This window comes from Phyllostomus discolor, chromosome 12, assembly GCF_004126475.2.
Source record: "Phyllostomus discolor isolate MPI-MPIP mPhyDis1 chromosome 12, mPhyDis1.pri.v3, whole genome shotgun sequence".
NCBI lineage: Eukaryota > Metazoa > Chordata > Mammalia > Chiroptera > Phyllostomidae > Phyllostomus > Phyllostomus discolor.
In genome coordinates, this window is record NC_040914.2 from 65,245,495 (window position 1) to 65,263,248 (window position 17,754).

The 17,754-nt window shown below is 52.1% G+C and overlaps 1 protein-coding gene across 1 annotated transcript in view; it reads left to right on the top strand.

Moving 5' to 3' along the window:
- ST3GAL2 (ST3 beta-galactoside alpha-2,3-sialyltransferase 2) overlaps positions 1-17,328 on the top strand; it is a 42,852-nt gene extending 25,524 nt beyond the window's left edge. The window contains exons 2-7 of the mRNA XM_028501767.2: positions 5,492-6,875; positions 8,927-9,120; positions 12,129-12,308; positions 13,863-13,908; positions 14,203-14,322; positions 15,146-17,328. Coding sequence (XP_028357568.1) covers positions 6,537-6,875; positions 8,927-9,120; positions 12,129-12,308; positions 13,863-13,908; positions 14,203-14,322; positions 15,146-15,319 — 1,053 coding nt within the window. The 5' untranslated portion in view covers positions 5,492-6,536 and the 3' untranslated portion in view covers positions 15,320-17,328. The remainder of the gene's footprint in view (positions 1-5,491; positions 6,876-8,926; positions 9,121-12,128; positions 12,309-13,862; positions 13,909-14,202; positions 14,323-15,145) is intronic.
- The last annotated feature ends 426 nt before the right edge of the window (positions 17,329-17,754 follow it).

Genomic DNA, 17,754 nt, shown 5'->3' on the forward strand with positions numbered 1-17,754 from the left:
TTCCAGCCCATCAGTTAAATCCTTCAGGACACATTCAGCCCCTTTTTACCACCTGCACTGCCCGGGATATTACAGGCCCTCTTCTCTGGTCTCCGTGCTAGGCTCCCACAGCAGCCACAGTTGATCTTTTCGTAAAAAATGTTTTAATATTTTTTTAAGATTTTATTTATTTATTTTTAAAGAGGGAAGGGAGGGAGAGAGAGAGAGAGAAACATCAATGTGCGGTTGCTGGGGGTCATGGCCTGCAACCCAGGCATGTACCCTGACTGGCAATCGAACCTGCGACACTTTGGTTCACAGCCCGTGCTCAATCCATTCAGCTACGCCAGCCAGGGCTTTCATATTTAAAAAAATTAGATTTTATTATGAAATACCCATTCAACATGTGACATATCACATATATGATTTTTTTTGATTGACTGATTGTTTAGAGAAAGGGAGAGAGAGATCGTTTTGTTATTCCACTTATTTCTATTCTCACTGGTTGATTCTCATATGTGCTCTGACTAAGGATCGAACCTGCAACCTTAGAGTATAGGGGCAATGCTCTGACCAACTGAGCTACCTGATCAGGGGTATATAAGAGTAATTAATACCTTACCCAATACTTTCTAAGCCTCTGTGGGCCCCTCCTTGATTTTATCTACCTTCCTTCCCCTTTAGAGGAGTTTCCTGAAATTGGCTTGGTTTCCTTGATTTTATCTATTGTTTTATCATCTACATATAGAAGTCTAAACAGTTTCTTACTTGTCTTTGGGTACTTTTGAACTTTTCATGAACTCGTATTTTAGGCATTTATTCATGAGTTATTCTTTTTGCTCAACATGGTAGTTTTTTGGTCATATTCATCCCTGTCGATGTCTAAAACTGGACTTCATTCATTTTTACCATGTGACAGAAACGTATTACAATTTATCCACTCCATCCTGGTGGACAGTTTGCTTGTTTGTGGTTTTCAGGTGTTGCCCAGTACCGTTGTGAGCATTCTCTTGCATCTCTGTGCACGTGTTCGTATGTACCTGTGGTGGAGATACCCGGGGTTACTGTATACCCACCAGGACACCTGAGATTAAAAAGAGAAGCTATCGAGGCATGGAACAAATGGAACTCTCATACAGTACTAATGGAAGTGTAAAATGCTACAACCACTCTAGAAACTAGACAGTCATTTTTAGTAAAGTTAAAACATACACCTACCCTACGATCTGGTAACTCCACTCCCAGATATTTACCCACGAGCTGTGAGATGGAGTGTCCACAAAAGGACTCGTACAGGAAGCTCATGGCAGTTTTATTTCTCACAGCCAGAAACTGGAAACAGTGACATGTCCTGACATGCAGGAGGACAATCTCTGACACACACACACTAATGGATAAATCTCTAAAGCACTGAGCTGGGCAGAAGAGGCCGGACACGAGAGTACACAGCGTGTGTTTATGTGAGGTTCACGAGCAAGTGGGTCTGGTCTGTGGAGACAGCGCTCAGAAGAGCGGTGGGGATCCAGTGGAGAGAGCACAGCGAGCTTCCTGGGGTGATGGGAGTGCTCCACGTGGTGCACAGGTGTGCACACAGGTGACAACTCATCAGGCTTTACATGGAGAGATTTCTGCATCTCCTTATACGCTAATTAACTGTTACCGGAAAAGTAACGTTTTTGGAAAATAACAATATTGGGAAAATACACTAATTAAACGTTATTGGGAAATATTGTCCCATGTGGGGGTAAAATTCGGGGGGGAAATGAAACGGCATGTTGAGCCTGTTGTCGGAGTTCCACTTGAGCTTCAAACCTGCTCAGTGTGACAGGCAGGCTGCACTCACAGGCTGTCACAGAATCACAGCCCAGCCATTCCGTTCCGCCTTTGGGTGAGAAACCACTCGTTCCCACCCAGACCTTCGGGGAATTACAATGTGAGGAAGTTTGTACACATGGGAAGTCTTAAAATAAATTAGCCTAGGATGACGCAGAGAACTTTCCAGTTGCCACACAAAATGTCGCTGCATTTTTCAGTGAGAAAGATGATTTTTAATTCCTCTTTAAAAAAACACTATTGGAGTATACTCATGTCCATCTTTATTAATTAATGCCAAATTATCTCCCAAAGCATTGTGTTTATTTATTCCCCCACCACTGGCGAGTGTATGAGTGTGCTTAATACTCCACACCCTTTCCAAATTCCTGGTACCGTTGGTTTTAAAACACTTGTTCCGAGGGTGCATTGTAAAGTACGCATCCGGCGATGACGCTCCTCTCCTCGGAAAACCCTCCCAATCACATTCACCGTAAATCCTAATCCTCTCTGAGCCCTTGGTGGCCTGGCCTCCTCCGCTGGGCGCCCTCCGTGCTCACCATTCCCAGCGGGTTGGGTCAGGCTCCTCCCTCCCGACCTCCTTTGCGTTCGGTGTTCTCACCCTCGGCTCCCTGCAGTTTCCCTGCCCTGCACTCTGTAGTCACCTCAGATAAACCAGCTGGGTGTTTAAAACAAACACACCTCTGCATCACAGAACAGAACTGTGTAAACACGTGTTGACTGTTAACAGGTATTTTCACAGTTTTGACTCATTTCTTGCTAGAGTTGTTAAGACATTAGGAAGAGGTACCCTTGGTACAAATGAGTGGAGTAAACTAAATGAGACCTAGAAATGGGCTTTTGGTTTTAAAAGCCCATTCTACAAACTTTGTCAATAAAAACAATAATGAAAAACAAACAAACAAGACTAGCAGTGCCTCGTGGGGAGAGCTGGTGTGTCCCGTCCCCCACCATACTGCGGGGTGGGGGGGGCGCCCACCTGCCTGTGGGATGTGTAAAGGAGGCTCACCAGCCGTTGGCCCCAGGGGGCCTCAGAAGGCTGGCCTGCTTTCCTTTTTGGGCAGCGGAGGTGGGGCCTGGAGCCGAAATGTGCGCTCCCCCATCCCGACTCTTTCATGCTGTGGTTTATGCACGGACTTGACATGAATGGCCAGAGCGGCTGTGAAGGGGAGAAACCAGAATCAGGCCGCGGGCACCTGGAGGGATGGGGCTTTCCCCGGAGAAAAGAAGACTGTGAAAGCACTCAGTGAGGGCCAGCAGTGGACAACCTCTGCTGGTTTTCACGCTGTCTGGGGACCTCTGATCTTTTCTAGTCCCAGTTAGCAACAGCCCTGCGCCCCCAGCTGCACTCAGTGCAAGCTGAGCAGCTCAAGCTCCCAGGAACAGCCCAGCCACGGGGTCCCCAAAGCCAGGGCTTTTGCTGGCTCCTCTACTCCTGTGCTCTTTCCAAACATTGTTGCAAGTAGGGCTTTTCCTGTCCTCAATAGTGCAGTCGGTTACCTCAGGTGCCTCTTGTGACATCCCCGATAAGGGACGTTTCCTTTGGAGCCTCCTGGGCCAGCTCCTGCCTGGCCCCTGCCCGCAGTGGCTGCTGTGGGCTGCCTACCAGAAACAAGGTCACCCCGGCGAGGTGCCTCACTCCCGTTCTTTGTTCATCCTGGAATGTCACTGCCCCTTAGGGCCACTTGTCTCACAGCTGGCCCTCCTCGGGTCATGGAATGCTGGGAGCAGGGCCTTGCAGAGCCAGGTGCTCTCTTCCTGAGATGTTGGGCATGGGAACAGGCAGAGGGGCACTGGAAGAGGCTATGACCTGGCTTCCTGTCTACAGACCATGCAGCCAAGTGTCCCGCCTGGAGTCTGGCCTGCCAAATGGCAGTGTAAGTTGGAAGGAGCACACCATGGCCAGTGCTGCTGGAGCCCCCGTGGATGGGAGCCCGGGGCCCTGGGTGAGGCGTGTGGTTGAAGCTTCACCCTTGACCCTGGGGATCCAGCTTCTGTGTCTCCTTGTCTCTTACCCCTGAGCCTCTGGGTAGTTCAGGGAGGCTCTCAGGCCTCTTTCTGTGCCCCGGCCAACCACAGGCTTTGAACCAGGTCTGTACTCAAATCCCACCTCCACTCTTGATATCATGGCCTTCACTTCTGTCAGCATAGTCTTCCTCCTCCCCCTGAATGATGCCATCCTTATTGGAACGCGCTGGTTCCGTTCCCTGACAGCTTTGTGGTTTGGCTCGACCCCAGAAATGTGAGCTGCCATGATGGGGCAGCTGAGGTGCTTGAACACAGGAGTTGGAGAGGCCTTCTCTGCAGCTGCAGGCAGCAGCCAGAGGACCCTGACATAGGCCCAGGGCTCCGGCCACAACTGGGCTAGCCAGATTTGGGCAGGAGCTGGCGGGGAGAGGCAGGCAGCCAGGAATAAGTAACCCTCCTGGTGCTGGGGCCAGGGCCCGGAGGCTCCACTCGTGGTGTCGTCCGTGACCCTGGCTCCTTTCCTCATAGCTGAGCCCCAGACAGCTGGCAAGTAGCTTTTTCTGCCTGCTCTCGTCAGCCAGGGCAGCACAGGGCCTCAGGCTGTCGGTGCCCCCAGGGGCCCTGGAATTCATTTAATCCCAGACGTAGAAATGGAGACAGCCCGAGGGCGGGCTGGGTGGGGGCGGTGCTGAGCCTGCACCCCCGGGTCCAGACAGTCATGTTCTCTCCCTGACACTGGAGCTAGAGTTGTTAATGGTTCACTGAGCCAACCCAGGAATGCCTCGTCTGTGATATGCCCTTGAGAGGGAAGAGGGCAGACCTCAGGGCCAGGGGGGCCAGGGCCCCCCCCCCCCGTCTCACTGAAAGGGCCTTCTTACAGGCGCCGGGCGCCTCAGTTCCCCGAGATTTTCTCCGGGATGGTTTTCAGTTAGGTTTCACCTGGAAGTACCTCACGTACCTGAACTTTTCTGTTTTTTAAAAAGTATTCTATTAAGAGCTTATTATAAATGTGTTCCGCAAGCGACAAGGAAATGAAAGGACTGTTTCCTTACAGGAAACAGGCAGGGAGCTGAGGAGGGCCAAGATGAGTGCGGTGCCTTGGCGGGCGCACTCCTGGGGGCGGCAGGGGGCCCTGTGAGGGGAACTGGGATAGGGACCTTCTGGACCTGGTTCTTGCGGTGATTTGCTAAGTGACTCTAGAGAAATCACCTTCTGTTCTTTCTTTTAAAATTTATTTATTTATTTATTTTTAGACAGAGGGGAAGGGATGGAGAAAGAGAGGGAGAGAAACATCAATGTGTGGTTGCCTCTCCTGTGCCCTCAACTGGGGACCTGGCCCGAAACCCAGGCAGGTGCCGTGACTGGGAATTGAACCGGCAACCCTTTGGGTCGCAGGCCGGCACTGAGTCCACTGAGCCACAGCAGCCAGGGCCTGTTCTTATTAAGACTCTAGACAAATCACGTTCTATTCTTGCCTTCTAGCTAACAAGTGAGGATGGTGGCCTGATCTCATCCTCTGAGGCCCCAAGTTAGAACAGTGCTGTCTGTGGAGAGAGGCGAGAGCCCTTTCTTTTATCCACTGTGTGGTTATGTGGGCATTGCCTCTACTGCCACCTCTGTCCCTCTGGGACTTGGGGGCAGACTTGGAGGAGAACGTGTGCGCCTGTGTGCAATTTTATCTGCATATTGTTTTTCCTCTCTGTAATTTCAGGGTCATGCTGAGGCAGCCTGGCGCCTGACAAGTGAGGGGAACCTGCCAGGGCATTGCTGCTAACAGGAACTAACAGTGAGACGGCAGGACTGCTGGCCTCTGGGGAGCAGGGATGGGCAGAGCGGCCTCTAAGTCCGGGCCAGCAGCACCAGGAAGGAGGCCTGGGCCCCGGCTGCGAGCTTGGCACACGCTCTGCTGACCCAGACTGCGTTCAAAGCAGCGCCCTGCTGAGCAGCAGCTGTGCCCGGGCCCCAGAGGACTCCATTGCAGCAGAAGCTCTACCAACCCTTACGAAACTGCAGCTGGGGGCGTGCCCGTCGGAAGAAGGGACCTGTACCCGGATGGGAAGCAGAAGAGCAGAACCTAACGCAAGAAGGATCTTGGTCTCTACAGCAGTTTTGTAACACCCACAGAGCATCCTGGTTTCTTCTCTCAGGGTGGGGGCCCGGTTCCCCTCCCCTGGCAGAGGGGTTGGGCCGGGAGGACCACCTGAGGGGTGGATGCCTCTTGCATGGAATCAAGACTGCTTGAAGCCCACATGTTCGCCGTTGTGATTGGCGCTCAAAGGCTTCCCTGCTGCAGGGGACGAGGGGCTGCCTCGGCGTCTGCTCATGAACCACAAGGGCCCCGACTACTCCAGACTGGACTGTTTCAAGCCGCCAAAGAGGGGGGCCCCCAGAGCTGGCAGCCAGCAACCCCAATGGACTAGAAGGCTGCAATGGACTGACCTCCCCCTTGCCAGGGCAGCAGGAGAGGCAGAGCACCTGTGGCCTAGCTAGTGACGGAGAGACCCAATGAAGCCATAGTCAGGGGCCCAAGTGGCTCAGGGACAGGGGAGCCACTCCTGCCCACGTGCTTTCTCCTTACCTTGAGAGAGGGAGTGGCTTGGGACTCCTGCTGCTGTCCCCTCTGCAGTACACGCCCTTATGCCCTAGAACAGGCAGGCTACGACTGTGGCTGGTTTGCCAGTGGGCTGGGAAAGGAGGGGCCACAGTGACACCCGGCTACCCGCCGGGCTGGTGTCCAGCTTCAGGGGCTTCGCACCATGAAGTGCTCCCTGCGGGTGTGGTTCCTTTCCGTGGCCTTCCTGCTGGTGTTCATAATGTCCCTGCTCTTCACCTACTCCCACCACAGCATGGCCGCCCTGCCCTACCTGGACTCGGGGACCCTGGGGGGCACCCATCGGGTGAAACTGGTGCCTGGCTATGCTGGCCTGCAGCGCCTCAGCAAGGAGGGGCTCACTGGCAAGACCTGTGCCTGCCGCCGCTGCATGGGCGACACCGGTGCCTCCGACTGGTTTGACAGCCACTTCGACAGCAACATCTCCCCCGTCTGGACCCGAGAAAACATGGATCTGCCCCCTGATGTCCAGAGGTGGTGGATGGTGAGAGAGCTGTGGCCTCTCCTGCCTACTTTTACTGCTCCTCTCCAGGGGTCTGTCCCCTACCCCATTTGGGAGTCACTCTTAGAGCCCCCTCTTGGATTTGGGCTGTCCGTCTCCTGGCCCCCAGAGCCTTGACAAAGCAGGAGGCCCATTTAACCAGAGCCATCTCCTGGGATCACAGGTTCTGAAGGGCAGAGTGAGCTTTGGCAGGGAAGGAGAGAGAACTAACATTCCCTAGTGCCTGTAGGGGCCGAGCTTAGACCAGAAATGCCTACTGGACCAGGCAGGTGCCATAGATGAGAGAAGGGGTCCAAGTGAGAACAGGGTGGAGAGTGAGGACCAAGACAACAGGCAGAAGGCCTGCTGTTTATAAGGAGGCAGCTGCTCTCAGCTTTGGGAATGTTACAGTATAAGGATGTGACTCCTCACTGCCGGATCTTCTGACCATTGAGAAAGCCTGGAAGTCCAGCTCCCCACCCCCACCCCACCCCCGCCTCCTCACATTCAGGGAAGTTGTGAGGATGAGCCCAAGTGAGCAGGCTTATCAGAACAACTTAGAGATCCTGCTTCGTGGCCCAGACTGTCAGATCTTAAGGACGGGTGGGCGTCTACAGCGGAGGGGTCACCAGGAGCTCCACAGGCCTTTCCTATGACAGCCTGGAGCCTTGAAGGGTCTTCCTGCTGCTCATGGTCACAGTCTGCCTTTTATGGGCAAAGTCAAAGTTCAGAGAGAGCACAGGGCTGGTCCAAGGCCCAGGTCCCAGTGGTGGCCGGTTAGAACCAGGACAGGACGCTGGACAGGGGTAGCCCTGTGGGCCAGCCAGGCCTCCTGCCTGCAAGGATGGGCTTTTTAAGTACCAAGCATGTTCCTCGGCGAGACACAGCAGAAGCTGCTGTTTCCCTGCCCCGCACAGTCACCCCCTTTAACTGTCATGAACTGGGGAAGTCTCATCTCAGAGCTAAGCTCCATCTCTACACTGGGTTCATGTCCTTGTTCCCAGGGGTCTGTCCTGTGCTCAGGAAGCAGAGAAGCAGGTCCACCCCACCCCTCCGTGTATTCTGTCCCCTGAGCACCTCCTCCTGCTGGGCCACAAACCTGAGGGGTTATGGCCCAGACCACAGGGTACTTGAAAGCCCTAGTTTTAACCTTACCAGTTGGTGGCCCGTAGGCCAAGCCCAGTCCACTCAGTGTTTTTTAAATACTTGCATTACTTATCAGCATTTATGAACCAGGATGTCTCACATGAAGTCCACATTTTCAGCTTCTCTTGAAAAATTAGAAAATTTGATCCTTCTGGGCTCTCAGTCCCACCAACAACTGACTACTTATCCCTTATTGACAAGTGTGCCCTCCTCCTGTTTGCCATAGGTCCCAACTGTCACTTCATTCCTGTGTGCATCTGCCTGGCCCCGTAGGCATCTGAGTGCTGCCAGGGTCTCATTTTGTGGTTTTTCACAGTGACTGGTGGGGGGCATGCAGGGAACATGTGGTTTTATACCAGCTGTGCTGGCACTGAAAGAATTTCTGTGCCTCTTTGCCTCCTCCAGGGGGCAAAGGGAGCGGCTTCATGCATCCTGTGAACGTTGCCCCACATGGCTTCTGTCACCCCAAGCCTGCAGGCTCAGTTCCCGGTGCACCCCCTGTAGACCGATTAGGAGTGAGCCCCTGCAGCTCAGCTGGACTTCCCACATAACCTGCACCTGGAAATGACCTCTATGTGACCCAGAAGTGCCCCGAGGAGACAGGCAGGGGCTCTTCATGCACAAGGAGCCCGCCCAAGAAGTTTCTCTGCCCCTGGCACACTCCTGCAGGTCCCTGGAGACTGTGCCTTGACTCTTGAACCCCCTCCAGTGCATGAGAGCAGCTCAAAGGGAGGCTTCACTGTTGTTGAGGGGAGGGTCCTCTGCTCAGAAAATTCCTGCTCGCTGGCAGCCTGGTTAGGAGTCCCGTGTGGCTGAGTCCTGTGTGGCTGGAGGGGGAGGGCGGAGGAGGGGAGGCAGGCAGGAGACCTTCCCTGCGTACACCTTCTCCCTTCCCCTCCCCTCTGCAGATGTTGCAGCCCCAGTTCAAGTCACACAACACCAATGAGGTGCTGGAGAAGCTGTTCCAGATAGTGCCAGGCGAGAACCCCTACCGCTTCCGGGACCCCCAGCAGTGCCGGCGCTGTGCCGTGGTGGGGAACTCTGGCAACTTGCGGGGCTCTGGCTACGGGCCAGATGTGGATGGGCACAACTTCATCATGAGGTGAGCCGCGGGGAGCCCAAGGGTAGGCCCAGGACAGGCCTTCTGGAGGCCTGGACGACTCGGCCTTACCTGGCACTGTAGGAGCTGCTGGGGTCACTGTAGGTCTAACACCCAGAACCACCTGTGATAGGTTCTCACCTTTGTTCAGGTAGAGGGGGAGGCAGAATTCCCATTCTAGGCTTTGCTTGACACGCGTACTCAGTTTCCAGCTCTGAAGTACTCTGAAAAAAGCTGAAACTAGACTCTTGGCTGACTGCTGGTGAGAACTCCCACCAGAGGCCCTTCAAACTGCCTGGCCCCCTCAGTGGTCGCGCCAGGGGTGAGGCCCCCAAACCAAACCAGCATCTTGCTTAATAGTCACGGGCGATTCCTCCTGGAAGACTCATGGAAGACTGTGTCCTGGGCAGGAGAAGAAGCTGTCTGGTGCTTGCTCTGAGTTTCTGTCCCTTGCATCTCAAGGTTTTCATTATGTGGGGTCTCACTCATTCAGTAAGACGTCGGCGGAGTGCCTCAAGGACAGAGACGCAGGGCAAGGAGTCTGGGGGCGAACAGGGACTAAGCGTGCACTTGTGAGCTGAGCGTAGGCTGCTGCTTCTGCTCTGAACCTGTTTTCCGACTTCACTAGAACTGGGAACAGGAGATGCCGCCCCACTCCTTGAAGGAAGAGCCTGAAAAATAAGATACTGGAAATGCCTGGTTTTCACAAAGCATCTCTTAGGATGAGCGTCACAAAAAGACCAGGTTTCCCAGGAGGAGGAAGGAAGGGTTTCGTCTTAGAAACTGTTGCTATCTCCATAGCAACACCAAGGCAGCAATGTCTCTGAGGTTTTTAACATTCCTTGCAAAACCTTTCTTATGTTGAGAATGGTGGGGTGTGGGAGAGGGTGGGGGATGCTAGGCTCCCATCAGGAGCTCAGAGCCACCTGGGATTCTTCTCATCGTCCAATTGCTGGCACCCAGAATGCAAGGGAGGCAAGGTAGGAGCTGAAGAGGGACCTCTCTTTACTCCGAGACAGTGGCTGACATTGGGGAGTCACTCCCATGCAGCTCTGGAACACTCAAGAAGCCCAGGGACATGTTTTACACTGCCTGAAGCCCCGCCTCCCTTGCCTTGCTATCTGCACCTCGGTGATGGTTGGGAAGCTCCAGGATAGAAGCACAACAGACAAGCAAAAAAGGCTTGGCCAATATGACACCTGGGTGGCACCTGGCCAGACCAGGCTGCACAGAGGAATTCACAGGTGTTCCCTCACAGGGACCAGGCTAGATGTGGTATGTTGCAGTGGATCCCAGAATCAATTTGTAGAAGGGGTGACTCAGATGGTAATTGGCTGTCTGCTGACCTGTAAAGGGCCAGTTAGCAGTGGAGGTGACTCTTAGTTTATCTTGGTTTGGAACTGGTGGGGAGGCCTCCCGTCCTGCAAGCAGGACCAAATATAAGACCCCACTGGGAGGACCTAGCTGAGTTATAATGTGATGGCTCAATTGTCCCCACCCCCAGCAGCCTCCTCCTCCAAAATGTCTTCTGAGCCTTGCCGACATCTCCGAATGGAGTGGAGCTGGTCCTGCCGTAACTGTGCAGCAGACAGGTCCACAACTAGAGCAGTGCCTGGCCTATCGTAGCCCAGCCAGAAATACATGAATGAACGGAAGGGACGAGGCAACCAGAGACCAGACCTTAAGCACGAATGCCTATCTACCCGGCTCCTGCCCCTACGTGCTTCTTCAGCAGCCGGAGGCAGCCAGGGGCAGGTAGAATTCTAGAATGCTTTGCGCTTAAGATTCAGGGATACAGCTCATCCTCTCTGTCCTGCTCTGTCCCCTTTCTAGGGCTTGGCTGCTCCATGATGAAGCAGAGCCTCAAAGCAAAATTCTGTCTCCAGATGTACACCGTGCCCCCCTGTCACTATGTCTTGGAGACTGTGAAATATCTTTTGAACTTCTTACTTGGTTCATTCCCAAGCTTCTGAAAGTTGGTGCCTGCCCAGCAAGTGGGGGGCACCTGGGGGAGTGGAGGCTCTGCAGCAGGGCCCGCCAAGGGGCGGGAGGCACAGTGGTGCTGGCAGACAGGCCTGTGAAGGGACTTAGTGAAAGCCCCGGCTGCCGATTCCGTGGAAAGGCAGTGGGGGCTGTCTTCAGAAGCCAACCTGGGGCATCATCTGTGGCCCTTCGATGTGCAGGATCAGCTGGGTCTCTTCATTTCTGGTGACATGAGGTTTGTTTCTTGAGTCCTCACAAGATGCAGACTTGAGCCCAGGGCCCAGCCAACCTAAGCCTCACCAACCAAGACTTCCACTGCCTGCTACCCTCTCCTGTACCCCAGCAGCTGAGAGGCCATCCCTTTTAAGCCTTCTTCTCCACCCTGCTCAATTCCTTACAGAAGTGAGATATGACTGGAAAAAAACAACAACGTACACAATAAAAAAATGAATGATCTCTTCCCCAACCCCATTTCCCGAGAGTAAGAATTGTTAACGATTTTAATACCATTCTAGATTTTCTATTAATATTCAAAAGTACTTTTTCTTTAGTGAAAAATGATATACTATCTAGTTTTAAGTTTCCCTTTTCTGGGTTGCAATTCCCTCTTGCTGCACACGGTAGATATTCAAGAGATGTATATTATAAGAAAAAAAGTGGGTTACCTCACACTACTAGGTTTTTTCACTGAATAGCTCTTGGATTTATTTCTTACCAGTACATGTAAATCTACTTCATTCATTCTGATGGCCGTATTCCAGTATTTGAATGGCCAAAGTGTATTAACCTGTTCTTTATTGTTTGATTGGTTCTACTTTTCACTACTGTGATACTCCAGTGAATATCCTTGTACACATGTCTTTGCACACTTACGCACCCATTTTCATAGGTTGGATTTCTGGAAATGGAATTGCTGGATCAAATGTACACCTGTTTGTATTTTTGATGATTACCACAAAGCTGTCCTCTAAAACTCTTGTGCCGTTTCTATGGCAGTTTCTTCTCACGCCAACCTCTTGTTCCTGCAGAATGAATCAGGCGCCAACCGTGGGCTTTGAGCAGGATGTTGGCAGCCGGACCACCCACCACTTCATGTACCCCGAGAGCGCCAAGAACCTGCCCGCCAACGTCAGCTTTGTGCTGGTGCCCTTCAAGGCCCTGGACCTGCTGTGGATCGCCAGCGCCCTGTCCACAGGGCAGATCCGATTGTGAGCCGCCCCACTGACTGGAAGTGCAGTATGGGTGACAGGGCCACCTTGGGAGGAGTCTTCCTGGGGACTGGGTCTTAGAATCCCTGTAACAGAATATTTTGGCCAAGGGGGGCTGGTGAGGAGGGAGGCAGTCGTAGGGAGGGCCCCAGGTGGGGCATTAGCTGAGGCCCAAGCGTGTTCTGTGTCGATTCCTGCATGGCGACAGCCAGTGTATTGGTGGTGGAAAGGTGAGGAAAGAACAATCTAGTTTTAGTCTCCTTTCCAGGGGTGGCTCCTGACTGTGGGAGCTCTGCCTTCCGAGAACGTTCTTCTGGGCCTGTTGCCCAGCACAGTCAGGAGTCTCAGAAAATTCAATCAGACCAAGTATTTTTTTAATAGCTTTATTGAGATATAACACACATACCATACAATTGACACAAAATATACGATTCGATGGCTTTTAGTCTATTTAGAGTTGTATAACCATCACCACAATTAATTTTAGAACAGTTTCATATTCTAAAGATGAACACCTTTAATCTAAAAATCTAAAGACCTAAAGATACCCCTGTATACCATAGTCCTCACTCCCACTTGCTATACCACCCCCAAGGCAGCCGCTGATCAGCCCTGTCTCACCCTGGGTTTTATGTATATGCAGCAAAATATTTGTAACTTAAAATTTATAATTTTAACTGTACAATTCAGTAGCATTAAGTATATTTGCACTGTTGTGCAAACATCACCCCTCCCCATCTCCAGAACTTTTTCATCATCTCAAATGGAAGCTCTGTAGCCATTAAGTAATAACTTTCCATACCTTCTTCCCCCCAGCCCAGAATAACCACTATTCTTTCTGTCTATATTTTGATTATTCTAGGTACTTCATATAAGTGGAATTATGCAGTTTTTGTCCTTTTATATTTGACATTTCACTTAGCATAATGTTTTTAGTTTCATCCATGTTGTAGCATGTATCAGGATTTCATTCATTCTAAAGGCTTACTGCATATGTCATATTTTGTTAATTCATTCATTTGATGATGGACAATAGGGTTGTTTACCCCTTTTGCCTGTGGTCATCATGTATTTTTAAACACAGAAGTATAAGTTCCAGTGTCCTGACTTTATGTTTAGGAGACATAAAAGCTGAAATAAATGCTGTCGAGTTTAAATTCCACATATTCTTAGAAAAGGGAGTGTAGGTTATGGGTGCCAAGGCTGGCTAACAGGGAGGAGGAAGAGGGTCAGTGTGGGCACAGGTAAGAGCACACACACAGTGTGTTTGAGGCGATCGTCTAATTCAAGCGGAGAGTTGACAGCAGAGAGTTATGGGAAGAAGGGTCGGGGCTGGATTATGGAAGGCCCCCATGCATGTCTAAAACATCCTTATTTTATCCGGAGGGCAGCGTTTCCGAGTGAGGTACTGCAGTGGTGTGTGGGAGAGCAGTCTGGAAGCAGGGGGCCTGCTTCGAGGGTGTCATCACTCAGGCCTGAGTGGGAGGAAAGGCATCCCTGGGCCCCACAGGGCCATCTGACTTTTTTGTTGTTGTTGTATTTGCTTGCTTGCAGCACCTATGCCCCAGTGAAGTCCTTCCTTCGGGTAGACAAAGAAAAGGTGAGCTCCCGCCTCTGCCCCCTTCTTTATTCCCACCTCCATGGAAACAGTGCAGGCTCGACTCCTGGTGTGCCTGGTCCTGTGGCTCAGGCGTCTCCTAGCCCCCTTCCAGAACCTGCAGTGTCCCCATCTGTTGGTATGCCTGACCTCCACAGAGGATGCAAGGAACCGGGGAACACAGACGAATAGGTCCTCGGGCGGGCGTGGAGTAACCGGCAGAAGCTGCTAAGAGCCTGGCCTGAGTCTTTGGACCCCAAAAGCACCTCATGTGCCTGTCATATTGTCTCCATCCAGGTCCAGATCTACAACCCAGCCTTCTTCAAATACATCCACGACAGGTGGACAGAGCATCACGGGCGGTACCCTTCTACAGGGATGCTGGTGCTCTTCTTTGCCCTGCATGTGTGCGACGAGGTGGGTAGCCCAGTCTGGGGATAAAAGAGTGGGACCCATGGCACAGGAGGAAAGCAGCCCTCCTCGGAGCTTAGCAGCGCCTCAAAAGGCATGTGCTTTTGTGAGCAAAAGCCAAATGGCTTTGATTCCCCCCATTTTTAGGCAGTATAGATCTGCATTTCCCAAACTTACTACTTTAATGATTTTACCAAATCTGAAACCACTTCATTTAAAAGTTAAGTTTATTTACAAAGGAAATGGAATACTACCATAGTTGATATTACTCGCCATAAAGTAACTAAAAACATGGAGATAGTGTGATTGTCTCCCATAGCTATGGGGCCCAGGCCTACCAGTTTGTGTGTTAAGCACAGAGGTTAGTCCTTCAAGGAGCCGCATCTCGCTGGTGGGCAGCACTACTACTGTGCTATGCACTTCAGTGCTCACGCCCAGCACACCTACTTTTTTTTTGCCAGTAAATTCTTCAGTGTATGGTATTGGGTACTTGACCAAGTTTCAAATCAAAGTATAACAAAAAAAGAGAAAGAATAAGAAATTAGGGTTGAACTGGTTCTAAGCTGGGACGTCGTTTTTGAAGCAATTGGGTGGGTGGAAGGACAGCTGAGAGGGAGCAGCAGTCTCCCTTCTCGTGTCCTTAGCCCAGGCCTGGATGTCCCCTCTTCCCGCGCTTCCCACACTCTGGGAATGGATTAGCTGCCCACTGCCTCCCGGCTTGTCGGGTCACTGCGGCTTCTTTCTCCTCCATTGCCAACCGAGGGTCTCTCGCATGTCCAGTCCAACACGGTCCCTGACGTGGGGTGACTTGCACCGCCCTTCTCTACAGGTGAACGTGTACGGGTTCGGGGCCGACAGCCGCGGCAACTGGCACCACTACTGGGAGAATAACCGGTATGCGGGCGAGTTCCGGAAGACCGGTGTGCACGACGCTGACTTCGAGGCCCACATCATCGATATGCTGGCCAAGGCCAGCAAGATCGAGGTCTACCGAGGCAACTGAGAAAGACCTGGCTGGGACTCTTTCGGCCTGGCTGCCAGGTGCACGTGCACACTCCGGGTCGGGACTAGAGGCAGCCTCGGACTGGCAAGGTGCCGGGCGTGGGGCATCTCCAAGCAGTTCGAGCGAAGCAGGGCGCAGTCTGGACCAAACCGATAGCGCCGGCTGTTCCCTGCCAATCACAAGACTCTGTGGGCCTGGTACCAATCAATAATGCAGTCAGGCGGAGCCTATGTGTATCTCAACCAATCATGTGACTCAACTCGAGTCAACTTCCGGCGCTGGGCCCCATCCTCCAATCAATGGCCTTTGGAGGCGAACCGGTGGCCTCAATCCCCACTCACCTATGCTTTTGGATTTTGTTTCACGCTTTTCAAGGAGTAGAGGTGGCTTCTTGCTGACTTAGACGAAGTACTTTCTTCAGGCTCGGTAAGAGCTGTTGAGTCTGTTGCGGGCCTGAACCCCGCCAAGGACGCCGAGAAGGAAACGGAGGGGAGGGCTGCCGCAGCTCAGCTTCCCCCTCCCCGGGGGTCCCTCGTGGCCTCAGGGTGATCAAGGAGCGTTCCAGGTGGTTTCCAGAAAGCGCTCTTTAACCCCAGAGAAAAGCCAGAGCCCTCCCAAGCTGTTCCAGGCCTCCAGGAGAATTTTAGACCCTAAATTTCTTTTATCGGTTAGGCCGAGATGGATGAGTGTCAACCCACCAAAGAAATGCAATGAGAATCCAGAGGGCGCGTGGGTACCCTCAGCCTCCTTTCTCCCCCTCCCCGCCTTTGGCCACCCTATGGAATGGCCTTTCTGACCAGGGCATTTAGTGTCCCACTGGAAAACGAATTGTGTCCGCCCCTTGCTTGGGGCCTAACTCTGGAGCATAGGTGTAAGAAACTGGGCAGGGGACAAGGAAGCCCCCTCACGTCAAATGTAAGGTGCTTCTCACTCACGTATATCCTTGGCTACAACCTTTAGTGTCTCTCCTTAGGCTCTGGAGCTCCTCACCAGCCTACTTGCTCTGGAAAAAAAAATCAAAACTTGCCCTGGGATTGATTGGGGCACTGCTGCTTTTCTCATTCAATCCTTCTCTCCCTATCCCTCTCCCCTCCTCTCCCCCCTCCCACCCCCCTCTCTCTCTTACACACACACACACACGTCTGGCTCAAAAGAGAGGGAGCATACACGCGGGAAGAAGGCTGGATATGAGGAGCCTTGCTGCCTGGTGCATGCACCTTCTTCACCCACCACCCCAAAGAGGACCAGGAAGCCTCTTGCTTGGGGGTGGAATTTGCTTTGGGCTCATAATTTAGTTAACCTGAAATGACCAGATATGGCTGACCAACAAAGATTCTTTCAAAATTCTAAGCTGACCGTGGAGATAGCCAGGAGCCTAGCTGGGGAGGAGTAGACTTGCCCCTCTGCATGCCTCCTCCCCGCCCATAGGCCCTCTCCATGCTCACCTCCCGCCTCTTCGCTCTCACTCACTCTCCGTTTCCAGCTCTGGAATGGGCTGGGAAACTAACAACCAGGGGTTACAACTGGAAGCTACTTGCATGACTGAACCCAGCTTAAGTCCCTAGAGGAAGCTGCTGATGGTATTCTCAACCTTCAAGATTAGGGAAGTGTAGGAGGGGGGGAAAGCTTCTGTGAAGCTTCCAAACCACTAAAAGGACCCCCTTTCCCACCAGTGATAACCCAGATACCACTCTTTTTCTTAGTGAGTCAGTGCCACCAAGCAGCCTCCTGGCCATTGGAGTAGTTCCTGCAGCTGGCTGGGGGAACGGTAAAGCGGGGGGTTGGGGAGGAGCAGTGGGCACCCCCAAAAGTTAATATATTGTGAATTTAGCTTGAGTTGTACCTTCCTAATTCCAAAAGTATGTAGAGTAAAGGATGGGGACGGATTTGGGGGTGGCCTCTGGTGGAATGCTGCTCAGGGCCTCCCCTCGCCATTCTAGAGAGCCAAGGCACCAGCCATTCCTGCCTGTCTCATCTCAGTGCTCCCTGAAGAGGCTGTTGTGAGTGTTTAGAAGATGAAAAACAATGGAATTATGCCAAACAGTATTGAGCAGAATAATTTATTTCTTTTTCTGTTCCTTTTTGTTTTGTGTAAAACATTAATAAATCCCTATTCTGGAAGAGATAGGTCCCAGCATCCAGCCCAGTTCTCCTTTTCTGCAATAGTTATTTAAACAAATGTTTATTTGTTTGTTTTTAATTTTTTTCCTTTCTCTCTCTTTCTGAATTAAAAAGAACAAGAACACTCTATAATCATTTGTTTTGAAATGTGTTGGTGGGGAGCTGTAACCAAGTAATGGCTAAGAATGTTGGGGGGATAATGTATGAAGGGGGAGGGGTTGACTCCCCAACACCTTCTTGTACATGAGGCCTCCCAACCCTGGGCCACCAGCTATGCCCTTTGGGAGGGTGGTCCTTCACCACGGCCCTTCAGG